Here is a 22,844-nt window from a genome sequence, read left to right on the forward strand (position 1 = left end):
ATTTCTTTATTTATTAGATTTTTAGTGTTTAGTGTTCAGGACGGTAGTGAGACCAGCTATGTTATATGGGTTGGAGACGGTGGCACTGACCAGAAAGCAGGAGACAGAGCTGGAGGTGGCAGAGTTAAAGATGCTAAGATTTGCATTGAGTGTGACGAGGATGGATAGGATTAGATATGAGGACATTAGAGGGTCAGGTCAGGTTGGAAGGTTGGGAGACAAAGTCAGAGAGGAGAGATTGCATTGGTTTGGACATGTGCAGAGGAGAGATGCTGGGTATATTGGGAGAAGGATGTTAAGGATAGAGCTGCCAGGGAAGAGGAAAAGAGGAAGGCCTAAGAGAAGGTTTATGGATGTGGTGAGAGAGGACATGCAGGTGATGGGTGTAACAGAACAAGATGCAGAGGACAGGATGATATGGAAGAAGATGATCTGCTGTGGCAACCCCTAATGGGAGCAGCCAAAAGAAGAACAGGAAGGGTTTGATTAGTTCTTCTGTGATTGTCTCCTCTTTTTGTAGTTTCCCTACAGTTTTCTAGTTGGATTATTTTATTATTTCTGACTTCTTTTTCTTTTATTCCATTAACTAATTTTATCTTAATGAATTATATTGCTAATTAAATAGTTATTATTTTCTTTAGCAAATTAATATTAAGAAGTTATTATAGCATTGGGTAGTTGGTAAGATCAAGCTGAGGATTCAAACTGTGGGTCTAGCTAAGTGAGAATTTGAATCTTTGCGGAAAATCTAGGAGGCAGAAATTGTGACATTGACAAGAACTCATGAAATTATTCAGAAATATTTTGAATGCTTGATTTTATCATTCATAAGAATTAATTATGAATGCATTACAATCACTTCAGTTACTTGGTCTGGTGTGTCCTGACTCACGTTATGAGAAAAACCCCATTCATGATACACTGTTTAACTCGTCCCAATGTGTAGTAATGCGATGCGAACAAGAGCAATTATTCTTGTTTATTATATACTTTTACCTCAGGACATAAATCATTACATTTCTTAAGAACACCCTGAATTAGGAAAGCTTGCGCCAATTCAGACTTTTTGTACCTGAACACTAAGCAATCACGTTTGTTTTATCCTTTGGTTTTAAGAATTGGCTAGATTGCCACTGGTTGTGGTGTGAAATTTTGTATACAAGTTGATAAATATTTTATATGTCTTTATTTGTAATTTAGACATTAGTGTTATATCATTGATGAGAACAACAATGTTTTGAAGGTTAAGAACCCCACCCCCCCCCAAAACACACAAACACACGCAGAGTCTTTGTAATTTTACGCCAGGGTCAGGGAAAGTGCCTAAAACCAGTGTTTTTGTGCAGGAGTCTCTCAATCAACCCGTGCATGGAGACCAACTACATGGCTGGCAAGCTTCACCTTAACACAATGGTTCTCAAACTGTAACAAAAAGGGGGGGCGCGAAGATATGAAAAATACATCTATTGAAACCAAAACAAATTAACTTAAACTACATTCTGATACTAGAAAAATAAATATCCATCCATCCATTATCCAACCCGCTGAATCCAAACACAGGGTCACGGGCGTCTGCTGGAGCCAATCCCAGCCAACACAGGGCACAAGGCAGGGAACCAATCCCGGGCAGGGTGCCAACCCACCGCAGGAAAAATAAATATAGAATTAGATAAATGTTGATAAAAGTTAAGTAGGTATAATAAAATATGCATTTATGATATATCATTAATTAAAAAAGAACAAATTGTTATTAGTGGGCTCCTTTCAAAAAAACGTTAGGGGGGGTGCGATTAAAACTGTTATGAAAAATCACAAATACTTAAAAGTTGAGAAACACTGCCTTAACAAATGGTATTGGGGTCCAGTGTGAAACCATTGTGTCACACCAGAATTGTATTGGTCTTAAGTTGCCAGTTTGGTTTTAAATCAGACGCCATTAAGTACCACAACACCCTATTGGCTGTAGCGTTTGGACAGAGAGTCTATAAATTTGCTCGCTTTACCCCTCCCTCTCTCTCTTACACCATCATCATGAAGGAGCATCTCACACACCATGAACTGAAAAAGACCACACTGAGAAGCACAACTCGGCAGCCGTATTGAGACAGGCATGTGGCCTTGTTTTGAAGAAAGCTGATCAAAACTGAAGACTCAACTAGAAACATTTTAAGTAACAAACAAGTCTGTGTGCTGCCTGAAACTACATATCAGCATTTATCAGGTTGTATGGTTGGCCAATGTTCACTTGTACTTTGCTTATTGTTATTATTCATGAATATTATCAATAATACATTATTTAAAGTGTAACTTAACTCCTGCTTGTCTTTTACTGCACCTAATTGCCTGAGGTTATAAATGTAGAAGGGAAGGTAGGGAGAAGTTATATGGTACAATACTTTCTGAACAGTGGTAAGTCTGTGAGATATGAGGCATTCTGACAAAGGCTACACATTAATAATACAAAAGGGGAAAGGAGGGTAATATCTTACTCTACCAAGGCAAAGCAACTGCTTTACCAGGCGGTATGATAATGATCAAAAAAATAACCAGAAACCAGCAATTGCAATGGAGTCTGGCCATGGAAATCATGCATTTGATGTTACCATCATGATACTATAAAAATCACTGTGTCGGATTTGTCTTGATGTAAGTTTGCGGATATCCCAAGATGAAAATCATCATTTAGTGCTCTTTGGAATTCCAAGATTGCTGGCCTTTATTTCTGTATTTAGGCTATGAATTTCATGCTTGGTTGCACGTTTCTGCTCCAGGTCAGCACCACTAATTAAATATTGTAGCTGTTCCTCGTGCAATGCATAACACTCGTTTGCTATTGCTGGCAGTACACCCACTGTGGCTCTGTGGCACATCTTGAGTGAGAAGGCATCAAAATGTCTTCCAAGTATAGCTACAGAGACAGGCGGATGCATCTGTGTTAACTTTGTCAGACTTGATTGAGCTGCCCTACATCTTGGAAATTCATCTTGCAATGATTATGTGCCTCCTGCAGAGAAGCTAAATGATGTGCTCATCAAGTCTCCTGCCCCCTGTGATCCACCACATGTTCCAAAGCTGCTGATTAGTGGGCTTCAGTAGCAGGGTCATGGACTTCTCCGAGACACCACACAATGGGGGACATCAGGCATTGTGGAGAAGAAAAACTGAAAAGGTTTGTGACATTTTAATTGTCACTGTAAGAGACTAAAGGGCAGACTTAGTGCAGCGCACCGGCCTGTCATTTCTTTCTCATTAAAGTGTAAAGGCTGACAGGCTCCTTGCATATTAGAGCCCTCTGAGCATCAGCAACAAGATCCAAGTGACACAAACCCACGGCATGTCAGCCTTCCAGCCAGCATACCCCAAAAGGATGTGGGACATATTTATCTGTTCTGGTAACACTAAGCCCAGGGCTGTTGTAACGTAAGGGCACAATGTTTTTGATGCTTACATACGTTTCTGTTTTGCTATCAAAACAGGGGCTTCAGCGCACTACTTTGCCTGGGGGCCTGTGATGCTGATGGTAAGCCCTCTGACCTCTCACTTTTGCTTACAGTAACGTTTTGCTGGCATTTTCAGTGAAGTCAATGCTTATAAAGTCAACACAGATAAGCTTCAGATTTCTTCAACAAGCAATTTTCTTCCCATTCTGCTGATTCACATATTTTCTTTTATAAAAATACAGCACACAGAATAATGTGATTTATCATCCTCATTGATGCCCAGGCCTTGGACATTCAAAGCCTTGGACTTATTCAATGACCTACAAATTCAGTATAAATTCCAGCTTCACTCACATCTCTGTAATTCATCAGTACACTTTGTCCCACAATGCTAAGCTTTAAAACAACATTCTCTGTCCTCTTAATCACAGTGTGCTGGAGCCTATCATGGTAGTAGTGGAACAAGACAAGAACCAGCCTTGGACAGACACCAGACCATCACTGGGCCCACTCAGACACACTCATGGTGCCAGTTTAGACTAGCTAATTAACTTAAGTCATTGTAGTGTGCATAAATCAAAGTATCTGTTGAAAAACCCACCCAAAACACAAAGAGAACAGTCAGCAGGAGAAACATTCAATCTCAACATTACAGCTCCAGCTTCTGAACTACCCTGCAACTCTCCAAGCTTTAACATCTTAAGAGATGTAACGTGCTGCGAATGGGCAGCTCTTTGAAAGGGTTAAATCTTTAACACTTTGAATACTGGATCATTTATTACCAGGATGCTGCAGTATTGGTCTATGCATATACAGTATGATAAATAATGAACTGATAAAAAATGTAAAGAAATGCATTAGAAAGTGCCAGAGTGCCAGGCTCACCTCAAGTAAGTAGTACCACCCCAGGACCACAGGGGGTGATGTCGCTCACAGTCTTGTCTCCTTTACCGTCACAGCCTCGAGAAACCGCCCCCGAGGGCAATGAAGCCAAGGAAGCCCCACCTCTTCCACTCGGCCCAGTATATAAGGAAGATGCACTTGGAAGGACCAGAATCTCCTCGAAGCCGTCCGAAATCTTCAGCTGTCTCTGGATCGGTTTGCAGCTGAGTGTGAAGCAGCTGGGATGGGAATCAGCACTTCCAAATCCGAGACCATGGTCCACAGCCGAAAAACTGTGGAGTGCCCTCTCAGGGTTGGGAGTGAGATCCTGCCCCAAGTGGAGGAGTTCAAGTATCTCGGGGTCTTGTTCACAAGTGAGGGAAGAATGGAGCGTGAGATCGACAGGCGGATCAGTGCGGCGTCCGCAGTGATGCGGGCTCTGCATCGGTCTGTCGTGGTGAAAAAGGAGCTGAGCCATAAGGGAAAGCTCTCAATTTACGAGTCGATCTATGTTCCTGCTCTCACCTATGGTCATGAGTTATGGGTAGTGACCAAAAGAACGAGATCGCAAATGCAAGCGGCTGAAATGAGTTTCCTCCGCACAGGGTGTCTGGGCTCTCCCTTAAAGATAGGGTGAGAAGCTCAGTCATCCGGGAGGGGCTCAGAGTACAGCCGCTGCTCCTCCGCATCGAGAGGAGTCAGATGAGGTGGCTCGGGCATCTGATCAGGATGCATCCTGGACACGTCCCTGGTGAAGTGTTCCAGGCACGTCCAACCGGGAGGAGGCTCCGGGGAAGACCCAGGACACGCTGGAGGGACTATGTCTCCCGGCTGGCCTGGGAATGCCTCGAGATTCTCCCGGAAGAGCTAGAAGAAGTGGCCGGCGAGAGGGAAGTCTGGGCATCTCTGCTCAAGCTGCTGCCCCCGCAACCCGACCTCGGATAAGTGGAAGAGGATGGATAGATGGATAGATGGATGCACTTGGAAGGTGGGGTCTCATTTCGGAGCTAACCACAGTAACATGCAGACTGAGACTAGAGTGTGTTGTCAATTGATAGCTAAATGAGATTGTCCCTCACAAAGAGCTCACTCAACTGCATCCATTGTTTTGTTTCTTTGTTTATCTTTAGATCAAATTAAATGGGGTTTTTCCCAGTTGGCACCCCAAGCATTTGGCTTTTGCCCTGCCTCATCATTCGCCTGCTACAAAAGCAACAGTATATTTATCTAGAGTAACTCTGTCAAAAATGTAAAGAACCTGTCAATTACTTTATTTTCACCAGCAACGTGACTATAAGTCTACATATGAGTAAGAGTCCAGAAGCATGGCACCTCGCAGAGTGCAGGCTTAGAAGTACATGTAACACGTTTCTTTGTGCTGTCCGTGCCTGTTGCACACAACACATTTGGTAGCTGATGAATGTTTGCAATCGTTCGGTGGCAGAATGTCCATGAAGTGCTGTCCTGAAACCTGTCAAATGCCTTGTGATGAAGAAACGTCTTTCAGGCAGCTTTCCACATCTAAACCAGAGCCTACAGGTTCCATGTCATCTAATTGATTGTCAATATCTCGATCACTGTCACTATTGTCAAAGTATTCATGTTGCAACAATTGTTTCAAAACATCAGCAGTCTTCTATGTATTTCGTGACAACATAACTATGGACTTAGAACACTATTTTCCTTAAGCTGTTACGACCAAATAAAATCAATGGCTGTCGACTAGATGGCATCACTGTAGTAGGTAACTGAGACATGGCAGCAAAGCTTCCAACAAGTTGGCTGTATTTATAGTGGCTGTATACTGAGATTTGACTTCTGTTGTATGTGACGTCATGACAGGCTCAATGACATACGACGTAACTCATACCTCACATTCAAAGTGTTTCCCAGGAAACTTCTTCCCAGATTTAAAAGATGCAACATGTACAGTATGTGTTATACCAGGTACCCCTTTCCCAGTTGTTGAACTTTTAACAAATATAACAAATTCACAGTAGATACTTCTTTATAAGGTTTCACCTCATTCATTGTTTTCATATCTCCACGCTTGGCACCACTTCTTTGAGCTCTGTGCCCTTTAATAGATGACATGTATGGTGGGCATTTCTTCATCCCAACCTTGGACTCTCATCTAAAAATGTTGTCTCTGTGCTTGAACTATCGTTTCTCAATTTTGTATTGATAAATAAAACGATTTTCGTAAAACTGAAGAAAGGAAAACAAATTGCGTTCCACTTCAAACAAACTTTGTTTCACCGATGATTCAAGAAGAACAGTGTTTAGTCTTGTCTGAAAGTATTTACATGCTGTCATTTCACATGCATCTGCCTGTGATTTAATATCAATATTTATATCTATAATGTACTAAAGGTTGAACACTGGTCCTTGAATCTTGATCTTGGTCTCACTCAAGAACTTGAGCCATGACACACGTAATGCAATGCATGAATTGGTATCACAGGCTACCTGGGCTTCGGGTGCTTCTCATCATAAGTAGTGACATGGCCAAAAGAACAGCCATGAAAGCACACAGCATCTCTGTCAGGAAAAGAACCGTTACGACTTCAGATGGCAGTGAAGGACATTGCAGTAACCTCTTCATTGTGACCTAGGGTGCTGACAGGAAAATAAGAGCTGCGATTGAGAGACATAAATAGAATTGATCTTCTAGTTGTGTGACAAATTACACGCATTACGCAGCTGCTGAGAGGTACACACTGAAGTGTGAACAAGGACTTAGGGACCAGTATTACTTGTTTTTTAGTCCCTAAACAAAAAACTTAATAACTCCAAAAAATATTAGAATCCTCACATTTCAAAAATGCAAAATCAATTACAAAATTAATTTTAGTGTCACTTTCACATAACCATATTAAAATCGAAACTTGCTGTTTTGTTCATCACCAGCAAATAGAGACTGATGAGGATAGTTAGTTGGTTAGAATGGTCTAATCTCATCCAGATTAGTCTGATATTCTTCAATGCTTTGAAAGTGAGTCAGATGTGAAGACTGGACTGACCTGTCCAAAGCCTTAGATCTCCAACACTTCTCTTATAATAACGAAATGTAGAACAATCAGAATATCCTACAGTTCAGGAGATGAACACCAAATTTGAAGAAAGCTCTCATAGAAAGTAAAACTCTGGCAGACTGGAGTCAGTCGGCTAATCAAATAACATACAGGGTGAGACTGGCCAGCCAAGTATCCATTTCAGAGGGGGTTCCACTGTCCCACGGTTTATTGGGGTCACCTAGATGACAGTTACAGAAATTTCATGCATGAGTCAGAAGCTCATGAGGATGAAAAGCTCCACCTATATATCTGTGGATTAGCAGATAATTTGGAATCCGTTCTATCATTACAGAAGGCTTTGGATAGCATACAGGCTTGGGCAGATTTGTGGCAGATGAAATTTAATGTCAGTAAATGTAAAGTATTGCACATTGGAAGTAAAAATGTTAGGTTTGAATACACAATGGGTGGTCGGAAAATCGAGAGTACACCTTATGAGAAGGATTTAGGAGTCATAGTGGACTCTAAGCTATCGACTTCCCGACAGTGTGCAAAAGCCATTAAGAAGGCTAACAGAATGTTAGGATATATAGCACGATGTGTGGAATACAAGTCCAAGGAGGTTCTGCTCAACCTTTATAACTCACTGGTGAGGCCTCAGCTTGAGTACTGTGTGCAGTTTTGGTCTCCAGGCTACAAAAAGGACATAGCAGCGCTAGAAAAGGTCCAGAGAAGAGAGACGAGGCTGATTCCAGGACTACAGGGGTTGAATTATGAGGAAAGATTAAAAGAGCTGAGCCTTTACAGTTTAAGCAAAAGAAGATTAAGAGGTGACATGATTGAAGTGTTTAAAATTATGAAGGGAATTAGTGCAGTGGATCGAGACTGTTATTTTAAAATGAGTTCATCAAGAACATGGGGACACAGTTGGAAACTTGTTAAGGGTAAATTTCGCACAAACATTAGGAAGTTTTTCTTTACACAAAAAATGATAGAAACTTGGAATAAGCTACCAAGTAGTGTGGTAGACAGTAAGACGTTAGGGTCCTTCAAAACTCAACTTGATGTTGTCTTGGAAGAAATAAGTGGATAGTACTGGTGAGCTTTGTTGGGCTGAATGGCCTTTACTCAATAAAAAGTGATGTCCATAGCAACAACTCCAGCAAAATGTGGTAAATTGCTGTCCCGTTTTTTCTTTAATAATTGGATACAAGCCACTCTCCATTGTTTCTCAGTAATTTGAAATTGAATGTGATACGTGTTGTTTTGTTACATCTTGTTACTCCCTTACTCTGATCATTTAAAGCTCATATGGCAGTCTTCTGGTGGTCAAACTTGATATTACGCCACTGGATCACAAATGTCATAGAGATGGCAGTAAACAAGTTAATGGTACAATTATGGTCCTCTAGAAAGACTGAAGTCTACGCTGGTAATTAGTGTTTTCAAACCAGTGCAGACAAGCACATGCTGGCAGAGGAAATATAACTTAGCACTGCAAACATAAACTGTCTAAACAAAAATTAGTAGTAAGACTATTGGTTTTGGGGTACTGTGCTGTAATCACAAACAAGTATGAATGAAGGCTGACTCAGTTTTGTCACACGGTAGCCATCCTCTTCTTAAAGTTTCATTTGTTGCCATCAGGCTGCAGTTTTTGGTTCTCAAAGGTAAGGAGCAGATTTAAGTTGTCTTCATTCCACAAGCATTTTGAATTCTAGGAGTTGTAGGGATCCTGTTGGTTTCTGAATAAGCACTGTGCACTCTTAAAGTTAATTATTCTTATTTGTACAAATCCTGTAGGTGTGAGTACTGCTTTTGAATGATTTCTGTCATATACTGTGTCTTGGTTTATTTTCTTGTATCTGTGTAACAGTGTCCTGTGTTTTTGTACTTTTCCTGCTGATAACAAAGTTCAGTCTGGGATGATAAAGTCTACCTAACCAAACCAATGGTAGAGGGAATCCCCCCAGAAATATGAAAAGATGACCAAGAAAGAAAAAGGCACAGGTGACAACTACTGGCATCCAGCTAAACATTTCACAGATGGCAGTAGAAGAAGCTCAAAAGCTTACAATGCCCTTAAAAAAGGACAAGGGGTAATGACTCTAGTTGACCTCTAGACAGAGACCAAAGTAATGGAGATACACTTTTACAAGCAAGCCAACCAGAGCCACTACCAGAATCGTAACCACTACAGAGTACTGGGCCTGAATGGCTTTGCTGTAGTCTTTTTGTATTTGCTGACATTAATGTTGTAAAAAAGCAAAGAGTCTAATTTTTCTATTTTACTTTTTTTAATCTTTAGGCTCTTTGAGACTCATCCTGAGTGTAAAGACGTCTTCTTCATCTTTCGTGAGATTGATGATCTGCAGGAGCTGAAGATGAGCAAGGAACTCCAAGCACATGGCCTGAGGTACTGTAAACAATGGTATTGAAAATAAAGCAAGGAGAATCGATAAGGACCAATCTGTCCTTGTACAATAGCATGATATCAGACCAAAGCAAGCCAGACTACTCTTTTGTGAAATAATTATCAGACAATGGGGGCATATATTATTGTGATTCAACAATACAATACAATTTATTTTTGTATAGCCCAAAATCACACAAGAAGTGCTGGAATGGGCTTTAACAGGCCCTGCCTCTTGACAGCCCCCCAGCCTTGACTCTTTAAGAAGACAAGGAAAAACTCCAAAAAAAAAAACCTTGTAGGGAAAAAAATGGAAGAAACCTTGGTAAAGGCAGTTCAAAGAGAGACCCCTTTCCAGGTAGGTTGGGCGTGCAGTGGGTGTCAAAAAAAAGGGGGTCAATACAATACAATACAATACAATACAATACAATACACAGAACAGAACAAATCCTCAATACAGTATAAAAATAAAAATTTTAGAAGTACGGATTAGAATTTAACAGTAGATGATATCCCATAATATGATTTGGATTTGTTTAGAGTCCTGGAGACCTCAGCCATCATGCCTCCCCCATTTGGCCATTCCACAGCTGAAACAGCGCTGGGCCAGCCAATCCGATGAAAGGACCCCTCTTTCCCAAGATTCCTGCGATCCTCCATCAGGGATGACTTTACCTTAGGCAGGCAAAACAACTTGGCAGGTGGGCAGTGACACCAAGTGCCACATTTGAGTACTGAGAAGAGAAACAGAGTAGGTGAGGATTAGTAACAAACTATAACTATCATGTTACTTATGTTTTAGTGCTAATGACTAACAACAGAGATGCAGTCTGTACAGTTAATCGGCAGCTCTAGTCAGGGTGTACTAAACTGAAGTAGTGAGTCTTCAGCTGGAATTTAAAAGCTGAGACCGAAGGGGCATCTCTTTTAGTAGCAGGCAGACCATTTCACAGTTTAGGGGCCCTGTAACTAAAAGCTTGACCTCCCATTGTTATTTTATTAATTCTTGGAATCATAAGCAGACCGGCATCTTGAGATCTTAATGTGCGCTCAGGTTTGTAAGTCATGATAAGTTCAGACAAGTAAGCCGGACCTTGGCCATTTAATGCTTTATATGTTAAAAGGAGGATTTTGAAATCTGCCCTAAACTTAACCGGGAGTCACTGTAAGGATTTAAGAACTGGAATTATGTGTTCGTATTTTCTTGTTCTTGTAATAATTCTTGCAGCTGCATTTTGGATTAACTGGAGGCTGTATAAAGAACAGATTGAACATCCAGTGAACACCACATTGCAGTAGTCAATCCTTCTAGAAATAAATGCATGAATTAATTTCTCAGAATCCTGTTTATTTAGAAAGCACTTTAATTTCCCAACATTTTTATGATGGAAGAAACATGATTTGGACAACTTTGTAATATGCGCTTTAAATGACATGCTAGAGTCAAAGATAACTCCTAGATTGCGGGCTGATTCAGTAAAATTAATGCTGATTCCAACTGAGTTAAATGATGACAGAATATTTTTGTGATCAGCGTCATTCCCTCCAACAATTAACATCTCTGTTTTATCTGTGTTTAAAGACAAGTAGTTCTCATCCATCCACTCCTTTAATTCACTAACACAACTAATTAAAGACAACATTGGAGAAACTTCATTTGATCTATATAAAAGGTATAACTAGTTGTCATCTGCATACGAGTGAAAATTAACATTATGTTTCCTAATGATAGATCCCAGTGGAAGCATGTAAATTGAGAATACTAAAGGTCCCAGTACTGAGCCCTGCGGGGCACCATATTGAACTTCTGTGTATAATGATGGAGTGCTGTCAGCACATTTCTGTACGTATTGGAATCGATTTGATAAATAAGAACTAAACCAAGCGAGCACAGTGCCTGTAACCCCAACATCATTTTCTAGCCTGTGCAGTAAAATAGAATGGTCAATGGTGTCAAATGCTGCACTTAAGTCCAACAACATAATTACAGTGGAGTTTCCTTCATCAGAGGATATCAGAATTCAACAACACCAAAGTAGCAAAAAAAGGCTCAGCAGGCCTCAAAATGAAGAAAAACTGGACCAGTCTCTATCAGGTAATGGTCACACCCCAGACAGCCTAGCCCTAAACTCAAATGGCAGGCATTTAAGGTTCAGCAATTTCAAAAATACTCAAAAATGTCATTCAGCGGAGAGGATAATCGAAAATATCAAACTTAAAATGAAACAATGTTCCTTATATTTCAATTGCTTATCAAATAAAGAAAAAAGAACAGCAAAAGGCCAATCTAAGGAATAAAGAAGCACAAAAAATAATCACAATAAGTAATTTCATAATTACCCAAAAATGTCATCATAAGGATAAAAATCTTACTGTGTCTCCATTTGTACCAGCACATTTAAATTAGAGATGAGATCATATATTTTCACTTTATATTTTCTTCTCTGATAAACAAACACACATAAGATGTTGCATTTCTATGAACTATATATTCATGTAAGACTTTTTTAAATCTTTTTATCTATATTGAGATATTTAAGCGGTGGTTCTGAGGCTGTGCTGGTATCCAGAAGGTTACCAGTTCGAATCCCCGTCACTGCCAAAAGAGATCCTACTCTGCTGGGCCCTTGAGCAAGACCCTTAACCTGTAATTGTTCCAGGGGTGCTGTACAATGGCTGACCCTGCGCTCTGACCCCAAGGGGTATGCGAAAACTAACAAATTCCTAATATAAGAAATTGTATAAGGCGAAATAAAGAACAAAAAAATAAATAAATAATTTTAAGAGACATAGGTATGCTATTGGAAAATACTATTTATGTGTGTGCTGAGTGGCATAAATTAAATTATATTTGACTATGTTATGTAAATGACCATGACAGATAACAGAAGCTACTCTATTAGATTCATTTAGTCTTGCCATAGAGAGGTCAGTGGCTCATATGGTGAGCCTCAAGCCAATTGTTGTAATAAAAAGGCATCCTTCTTGAATTTTATTTGTAATGTTAACTCATGACAGTTGTGATGGATGGCCGGCGAGAGTTTCCGGCCCTCACCCCCAGGCCGCCAGGAGGAGCTCTCCAGACAGCATGGACGTGCCCCGAATTCCAGCAGGGTCTCATGGACTTTGTAGTTTTTATACACAGCCCTGCTGGATACCTTGGGGACCACCGGGAGTCGCTGTAGGGAGGCTCGTGGACTCTTATGTGCCCTATAACCTGGAAGTATGTCCTGGTCATGTGAACAGGAGAAATGACAAACTTCCAGGATGATGAAAAGGACTTTTACCCTGACCCGGAAGTAATAAGGACTTGTGGACTGTTGGGCAGGAACACCTCCGGGTCAGGGGGTATAAAAGGACTCTGGGAAAGCCCAGACACTGAGCTGAGCTCGGAGGTAGGATGGCGAAGTGTCTGGGAGAGGAGGAGTGATTATTGTAGTAGTGATTGGTGTTTATATGAGTAGTGTGGAGTGGAGGGTGCTTTGTGCACGTGATTATTCCAAAATAAAGAAGTCTTGTACTTTTACCTGGTGTTTGGAGTGGTACCTGAGGGTTCAAGAGGTTGATAAACGCCTCTACTGCTACACAGTACATCAAGGAAGAGGCCCTAAACTCAAACGGCAGGCATTTAAGGCTCAGAATTTCAGATACTCAAAAATGTCATTCAGGGGAGAGGATAACTGAAAACCTCTGGCCTTTCAAACAAAAAATGAAACACTGCTCATTATATTTCAATAATTTATTAAATAATGAAAATAAACAGGCAAGGCAGGGGATAAGGAGACAAAAAAAAATCAAAAATTGTTTTGCCTAATTAGACAACCCCAAGCAAACAAATCCAGTTGTAATCAAAATGTGAAAGCCAGAAACAGTAATAAGAAAAAGAACAAACAGAAAACATAAATCTGAACAGTACTGATGAACTGCACACTGCAGCACTTAATGACTCTCTGAAGGACTTTAGCTTTCAACGAGAAAAATTAGGCAGAGGGTGGTCTTTAATCAGTGATGTCATGGTGGATCTGCCTCTTGGGGTTCCATTCACATAACACAACACATAGCACAAGTAATAGACCTTTCCTTTTCTTTCTCTCTCTCATTTTATGATTCTGGATGTCCATATTTCAGGGTGATGTCCTTCATTGAGAAGAGTGTGGCGAGGCTGTCCCAAGAAGACAAACTGGAGCAGATTGCTTTTGATCTGGGAAGAAGTCATTGCCGTTACAATGCTCCACCTAAATACTATGAGGTACTGTATGATTAACATCAGATGTAAGGTGGGTGTTTACCCTGTTGGCAGAAATTATGGCAAACTTCATTTGGCCCTAAGGACAAAATGGTCTTGTGACTTACTGACAAAGGCTTTTCCGTCATTATTTCATGTAAGTCTGGTAATAAATCAGGAACAACACTGCCTATCCATTGTGTGGCAGTGTTACTACCATGTGTGCCACCATAGTGTGAGCTATTATTGTTTGGCTGTATTAACATGAGGTTAGTGGAACTTACCAAGTTGGTTATGGGTTGGTCTACTGTCAAAGCCTAATGCAAGGCCTATTATAACACTTCGCCCTTTCCCAGACGATGCCACTATAAATCACCATGTTTTTGGTGATGTGTTTGATCCAGATAGCAGGTCAACCTCCCCTTCCTGCAGTACTGATAGATTAAATAATATAATTAAAATAATATTAATAAAACGAGAAGGAGCAAAAGACAAAGTGGAAAATACATGTATTAAATTAATTATATAAAAACACACAAACATAAATGGCAAACACGAGCAGAAAAAAACTCTTCAACCACAGGTAACACACAAAGTTCACGTAGTTCTGTCACTTTTTAAGTGAAATTGTAGTTCTTTTTTCTCTTTTACTTTTTGGCAGAGTCTCCAAAACATGCTAACCCAGAAAAATGAAGATTGCTTTCAACTCACCAAATCAAAATCCTCAAATCTAAACCCCCAGAAGTTGATTGACAGCCTGCCACGGCGAGTTGCAGAGGTCTTGAAAAGGAAATAAGGACCAACACTGCAAATATCGACTCTTTGCATAAACTTAATGTAATTGTTAATAAAAGCCTTTGAAACTTATGAAATACAAGTAATTCTACTTCAGTACACCATAGAAACATCTGACAAAAAGATCTAAAAGCACTGAAGCAACAAACTTTGTGGAAACCAACACTTGTGTTATTCTCAAAACCTTTGGCCACAACTGTACGGATACAGAGGCTCACTAACTTTGACATATGTAGTAACTGTTAACCAAACATTCCAATATTCAGTTACTTAACAGTTGAGACAGTAGCTGTGTGGTTTGAGATGAACTCAATTGTGGTTACATTCATATGGCTACTGGACAGTAAAGCTGCAACATCATGCAGTGAAATGAAACTCATTAGAAACGTCTACTGTCACAAAAGTGAAGGCCGTCTCTGTATGCCTTCAACCTATTTGGAACACGTCCTTTACGTAACATGCTGTGGTATAATTTTCAATTAGTGCTTCAGGTGTTTTGCTCATAAAGCTCTATTTGGTAAATAACATTTCATCTCTCCCTGAAGAAGAGGACTGAGTTTCCTCAAAAGCTTGCATATTGTAATCTTTTTTGTTAGCCAATAAACTGAGTCATTTTGCTTGACTTCTCACTACATAAATAAACTAAATAATTTATGGAAAATATGTGTGCAAAAAATAGACAAACAGAATTGTTGTTGACCCTCTACAATGTTTTTGTTTTCCCAGGAGAAAATGTTTCTGCCGAATGAAAAAGTCCAGTTCATGAAAGAGAGACAATTGTGGTTATTATTATTTTGATTACTTGCCTGTTGATTGGTGGCTGTGGTGCTTGCAGGGCACTGTACAAGAAGAAAAGTTAAATAAATATCTTCTTAGTGCTTTTACCCAGTGTCCTGCATGTCTGTCTGTTGGGTTGAAGGGGCAACAGTGACCCCTAGCGATTACAACAAGGAGCAGCAGTCAGTCCATGAACAGCATCTTCAACACCCTAGTGGGTGGACTATCTCAGATGTCTCAGTTGTCTCTCAGTTTTTGGGCTGGGCTGTTCTTTATGCCAAAAGTCACACATGGGGCTCTGTACCTCGTGATGTCACACACAGGTAACTGGCTACCAGCTCTGGTGATGGATAGCTCTGTCTACAAGCTTTGATCATCAAGGTATGCACAGAAGAGTTCATCTTGTTGAGAAAAACAGACACCCAATTTAAACTATGGCATAGATTTTCTGGTAGATAACATAAAAAGGAAAATATGCATAGTGTGTAGGATTAAATAAAAACAGAAGCCATTCTCACAGTGTCACTAATAACATTGCTGTTGTCAGAGCTGCACAGACCTGTTTTATATTCAGAGAGATCATTTATTGGTCCATCTGAGGACAAACTTTCAAATGATGCAGGTTGCTCCTTGCTTTTAATATGGTGCCCGTAGTCCCAAAATGATGACTGCCCACTCCATACCATCACCCTACATAAACTGGCCTTCACTGCACTGTGAGAATCAGAACTTCTTTGCCATCCAGTTAATTACCCAATACCACCATCGCTCCCCTCTACCACCAGCCTCATAATGTGTGGTACAATTTCACTGGATCATGAATTTCAAGAATCATTGCATATTACCAGCTGTGCCCTTTAAACAACTTAACGCCCATTATATTTGGCATTCCTGACAGGAGTTTAGTGCGCATCGTGGCCTACAGGCGAAGGCTGAATGACTACGGTGATCTAAAGAGAGGATTTTACAGCCTCTGCCTCATGGTGACGGCCTTTACAGACTAACAAGAGGAACTAAAAGCAGTTTTGCTGTAACTTCTGTCACCTTTGTGCATCCCCAGAGTCCCTAAGCAGTGTAGTCTTGGGACAGTTCTTAGCTAATAATTTATTCTTTTCTCTCTTTGGCAGTATGTTGGGGTTCAGTTCATCAGTGCAGTAAAACCCATTCTGCGGGACCACTGGACACAAGATGTGGAGGAGGCCTGGGAGGTGGGTGCCTTTTGTCTGTTTCCTTACACAGTGATGGTAGTCTTTGAACACCTGGCATTTATGCACAAACTCCATAGATGGTGCAAGGCAATTTAATCACAAGCTGGCTTCTGACAAGAAAAGGCAAACTTTACTAAGAAAATTTCCATCCATCCGCTCATCTGTTTTCCTAAACTGTTCAGCCCAGTTCATCATGTCAGTTTTTATGTATTGTAATAAGGGGGCAGGATTGCTAGCAAGACAAGGTGGTACAGAACGTGACAGAACCATACAAGCAAAACAGGAAAACACCAGTAATGGAAATGCAAGAGGTACAGTATGCCTTAGGTGTGGGCAGGGTGCCCTGGAAGCAGCGTTGTGTAAATAGGCCAGTCGGGAACGAGCTGCAGGGGCACCATGGACCACTAGAGGGAACTCTAAACCTGCTATCCTCTTAGTGCTCTGCACCCCAGTGATTCTGGGAATGAGAATGGCAAAGAATGCCAAGAGAACTAGGCAGGAGGAAAAGAGGCTACAGTCAAAGAAAGAGACGTGGAAGGTGAAAGGGGATGTGGGAACTTGAGCAAAATATGTTTGTTATTTTGTGCCCTCCACTGTAATTCTGACTTTCCCATTTTTATCCTTTCCTGTTATTATTTAATAATAAAACTTTCATTATTATTATTATTATCCATCCATCCATTTTCCAACCCGCTGAATCCGAACACAGGGTCACGGGGGTCTGCTGGAGCCAATCCCAGCCAACACAGGGCACAAGGCAGGAAACAATCCCGGGCAGGGTGCCAACCCACCGCAGGACACACACAAACACACCCACACACCAAGCACACACTAGGGCCAATTTAGAATCGCCAATCCACCTAACCTGCATGTCTTTGGACTGTGGGAGGAAACCGAAGCGGCCGGAGGAAACCCACGCAGACACGGGGAGAACATGCAAACTCCACTCAGGGAGGACCCGAGAGGTGAACCCGGGTCCCCAGGTCTCCTAGCAGTGCTACCCAATGCGCTACCCAATGCGCCACCGTGCCGCCCATTATTATTATTATTGTTATTATTATTATTATTCATAACAAAATAGACAGTAGAAAGGAAAAGGTTTGGGGATGGCCACCCTGTATACTTTAAAAACAGGCAGTCAAAATGAAAAAATGTCTTCCCAAACACAAGTTCAAGACAGAACTGACTAACATGATGAAAAAGGGTTATAAATATGGTGGAAGACAAGAAAAGTTGGAGTCAGGGATGCCGGAACAGGAACTGATGTGGCAGGTAGATGGATTCTGAGTACTGGAAGTGATGTCAGCACATGGGGCAAGAACTGATGTCATCAGTAGTGATGTCACTGAGAGGCATGGTCTTCGGCTGGGCTGTAGAGGGATGCGTTAAGATGGCCCTGGTTGGTGCTGTTATCTTATCCTTTCTCCTTTTTTCCCTCTGCAGTCCAGCTGAAGAGCATAGAGGCCCCTTGCTAATCTACGTAAGCTGTGACTTGCTGAGTGGCTGTATAGGTAGGGACCCCAGTGCACTGCATTGCCAGGGGGCCTATAATGCTGTTAAGACGGCCCTGGCACCAACCCCTGGTTCGACTAAGAAATGTGCATGTGTGTGACATATTATTATTATTATTATTATTATTATTATTATTATTATTATTAAGCACACTATAATGCATACAAGAATGATTAGGAGGTGGACGCATCAATAGGAACAAAGAACAAGATAAAAAATGAGCATGAGGAGGGAGTACTACTGCTACATATGTTATACTTACATCTAGATTAAGAGTAAAATCAGTAATCTAAACTCTTTGTCAGTACAACATCAGCTGTCCTGCTGAAGAGACACTAAGCAGTTCCAGAACATTTCATGAAAAGGTGCAAAAGATGCCTAAACCTGAGTAAACTGGGTGTATTTTAACTAGACAAAGAGAGATCATTCCAAAGCTCTGGAGCAACAATAGAAAAGTATTGTCCAATCTTGGCTAATCTAGAAAGAAAAGGTATGGTTAGCAGAGAGGCAGAGGAGGACTGGAGACTTGAAGGGACATACTGTATGGGGAGGCCAAAGACTGGAGATACAGAGGAACATAATCATTCAGAGAACTAAGACAAGACAAGAGTTTTTAACTTGATCCTTACAGAAACAGGAACGCAGTGGAAAGTCCAAAGCAGAGTAGGAGTAGTTGAGGAGTAGGTGAAGTCTGATTTAAGTTAGAGGAAGCCCAGCCAGGAAAATTGTAATAGTCCAACCAAGAGAGAACCAGTGTCTGAACAAGGAGTTGCAAGGCATACAAACTGAGAAAGGGTCAAATCCTGTTCAGTTTGTTTAATTGGACAAGGTGTTACAATCCCTGATGATTTAGCACAGCACTTGCCTTGAGTGGGATTGGAGAAGTCTTCATTTGTTAGAATGACTTTGGTGATGACAACTTAATATTGTTTCCACCATTATAACACATTATCTGTTCTGTACCCTGCCTCATAGGGTGTTTCAGCCTTTTACCACAAGACATCCTCAGCTGAGCCAGGCCCACCACAGGCTGATCAGACCTGGGTGTACAGTATGTCACATGATTACTAATCAGTCATTTAGTAACCCATACTGTCTCCTTTTGCTTCAGCCACAACCAGTGACTGCTTCTTTCAGTGACAGTGGCGAGTTCTATAATTGCCCTCCACTGGGCCCTGCCCTCGAATGCCCATTTCCTTCAGCAGCCTCATAGTGGAACTGGCTGCAAAGCCCCAGCAGCCCACCTCCATTGGGCACACCTTAACCTTCCAGCTTCACTCCTCTGCCTCAGCTGCGATATTGGCATACTGTAACGATTTCTTTCATATGCCTCATCAATGGCATCATCCCAAGGGACTGTCAGCTCAAGAATGAAAGCACAACGCAGGAGTTAGACCAGAGGACCAAATCTGGGTGCAGATGGATGATGAATGCTATTTCAGATGGTAAGGTGAGTTTCTAATTTAGGTCGACACACATTTCCAGTCTATGGCTATGTGCAGGGAACATGATTGGGTAATTGAAGAAGTATATTGAATGAATGAAAGTGAGGAGTCCAGAGTCACACTGAGATTGCTGAAAATGACTGATGGGGAAAGAGAGACATCCTCAAGAGCTATGCTTAGAGACAAATCAGTGAATGGAAAATTAGAAGGCAAGTGACTTTGAAAGGCTGAATTTAAGGTGATGAGCATCCATCCAGAATGAGGTGGCAGAGAGGCAGCTGGAGATCTGGGCTGAAACCTGTGGGTTGAATATTGGAAATGAGAGGAAGATCTGTGCATCATCAGCATAGAGTTGGTAGGAGAAGACATGCAAAGAAATAACATTGCCTAAGGAACCATTGTTGAGAGAGAAGGGAATGTAGACCCAACACTGTGGAGAGTTTCTGTGGAGAAGACAAGGAATTAGACACAAAAGGCTGGACTTAAACCTGTTCAGAGCAGAACCATGAATTCCAAGTTTATTGAAGGAAGAGAAGAGCAAGCAGTGGTTAAGAGAATCAAAAGCTGATGAGAGGTCAAGAAGGATAAGGACTAAGAGGAGAGAGAAGCTGCTTGAGCAGATCTAAGAGCATTTGTGACTGAAAACAGTGCAGTCTCAGTAGAGTGGTCTTTGCAGAATCCAGAGCGGAGAGGTTCTAGTAGATTGCTTGTCATTTGTTAAACCTTTTGGCTGCTCCAGCATTTACTGCTTATACTGGGTGCTTTCAGGATGCTGCCTATCTTTTCCAGTTATCTACTATTGTTACAGTATGTAGGAATAAACATTCGGCCTTCCATCTCAGGAATTTTAGGAATTTTAGGAATTTCAATGCTTACTTTTCAAACATTGAAATATTAATTTGGTATTTATATCACGGATTTGTATACATATATACAGCAGCTGTTCATATGACATTCAATTTCATGTACTTGGTGTATACAGTGACACTTTGCATGTGTCTGTGTGGTGCCCACTGGTTGCTTATAGTCCTTTAAACACACTATCAGTGTTTGATTACGCTGGGTGACGATTAGCATTTTGTGTTGAAAACAGAAACTCCATGGAAGCCCTGTGTCCAAGAGCCACTTCAGATAAGCAGTTGGTTTGAGAAACAGCCTGCAGAATGAACGTTTGGCTTTAACACTCAGCGGCCCCTGTAAACTAAACATTAGAACATTAGAACACTCTAGACGAGAACAGGCCATTCAGCCCAACAAAGCTCGCCAGTCCTATCCACTTATTTCTTCCAAAAAAACATCAAGTTGAGTTTTGAAATTCCCTAAAGTCTTACTGTCTACCACACTACTTGGTAGCTTATTCCAAGTGTCTATCATTCTTTGTGTTAAGAAAAACTTCCGAATGTTTATGCAAAATTTACCCTTAACAAGTTTCCAACTGTGTCCATGTGTTCTTGTTGAACTCATTTTAAAATAACAATCTCAATCCACTGGACTAATTCCCTTCATAATTTTAAACACTTCAGTCATGTCACCTCTTAATCTTCTTTTGCTTAAACTGTAAACGCTCAGCTCTTTTAATCTTACCTCATAACTGAACTCCTGTAACCCTGGAATCAGCCTAGTTGCTCTTCTAAGGAACTTTTCTACTGCTGCTATGTCCTTTTTGTAGCCTGGAGACTAAAACTGCACACAGTACTAAAGATGAGGCCTCACCGGTGTGTTATAAAGGTTGAGCAGAACCTCCTTGGACTTGTACTCCACACATCAAGGCGCTATATAACCTGACATTCTGTTAGCCTTCTTAATGGCTTCTGAACACTGTCGGGAAGTTGATAGCTTAGAGTTCACTACAACTCCTAAATCCTTCTCATAAGGTGTACTCTTGATTTTCCCACCACCCATTGTGTATTCAAACCTAACATTTTTACTTCCTATGTGTAATACTTTACATTTACTGACATTAAATTTCATCTGCCACAAATCTGCCCAAGCCTGTATGCTATCCAGGTCCTTCTGTAGTGATATAACGGATTCCAAATTATCTGCTAATCCACCTCTCTTGGTATCATCTGAAAACTTAACCAGCTTGTTACTTATATTCCTATCTAAATCATTTATATATTTTAAAAATAGCAGCTGCCCCAGCACTGACCCCTGCTGGTCACCACTCTTAACATCAGCCAATTCTGATTTGGTTCCTCACACCATCACCCTCTGCTTCCTGTGTCTGAGCCAATTCTGCACCCATCTAAAAACATCACCCTGAACTCCCACTTCTTTTAGTTTGATACCCAACCTCTCATGTGGCACCTTATCAAATGCTTTCTGAAAGTCAACATAAATAATATCATAAGCTCCACTTTGATCGTATCCTTTTGTTGCCTCCTCATAGAATTCCAGCATGTTAGTAAAACACGACCTCCCTCTTCTGAACCCATGCTGACTGTTCAGAATAACTCCTGTCCTTGCCAGGTGTTGCTCCATCAATAAAATTATCCCAGGAGTCACAGGAGAAGCAGACTTGCAGCAGCAAAGCATTTAAAGTAGTTTGTATTGACCAAATTTAATTTATAAGACATTCAGCTGCAGTTAAAATTCTCATCATATTCTCCAACGCCAACTGTGTCTGTGTTGCCAGGCTCAGAAAACACAATTTACTCTGATCACATGGCTCTGCCTAATTGAGTTGAATGGAGTCAGTCTGTTTCTTCTAAAAATTGGCTTTAAATGGGTACACAAAAGCCAAAAAAAAACTGACGTAGGAAGTCCAGATCTTTTTCATTAGATATAATGGGCGTGCTTAATATCTTTGCTTGAATTTCTAAAAATGCCATTCTAGGCTCTGATTTGGTTCCTGTTCTGGCTGGTGCTGAACTTCTCCGATCACATCATCAACCAATACTATTAATGTGATGATGATTATTATAATAGGGAGGGCATGGTGCCACGGCAGTCAGTGCTGCTTCCTCCGAGTTTGCTACTCAGGTCTGCATGGATTTTCCTCCCATATTGGTAACAGTGCAGGTCAGCCCCATGCTACAGGGTCTTTCCAGGGAGCCTCTTGAACCTGCTACTGCCGATCATGTGCCCGAGGGATGAGCCAGCAGATGAGTGCCAAGTGCTTTTATTA

The 22,844-nt window shown here is 41.0% G+C and overlaps 1 protein-coding gene across 2 annotated transcripts in view; it reads left to right on the top strand.

Annotated features, from left to right (window-relative positions):
* The window catches only part of xgb (x globin), a 90,654-nt gene that overhangs the window by 51,979 nt on the left and 15,831 nt on the right, over positions 1-22,844 (top strand). For both annotated transcript variants that reach the window (XM_028797398.2, XM_028797408.2), the window contains exons 2-4: positions 9,648-9,755; positions 13,881-14,001; positions 16,677-16,757. In XM_028797398.2, the coding sequence (XP_028653231.2) occupies positions 9,648-9,755; positions 13,881-14,001; positions 16,677-16,757 (310 nt within the window). The remainder of the gene's footprint in view (positions 1-9,647; positions 9,756-13,880; positions 14,002-16,676; positions 16,758-22,844) is intronic.

The sequence above is a fragment of the Erpetoichthys calabaricus genome, chromosome 1 (genome assembly GCF_900747795.2).
Source record: "Erpetoichthys calabaricus chromosome 1, fErpCal1.3, whole genome shotgun sequence".
Taxonomy (NCBI): domain Eukaryota; kingdom Metazoa; phylum Chordata; class Cladistia; order Polypteriformes; family Polypteridae; genus Erpetoichthys; species Erpetoichthys calabaricus.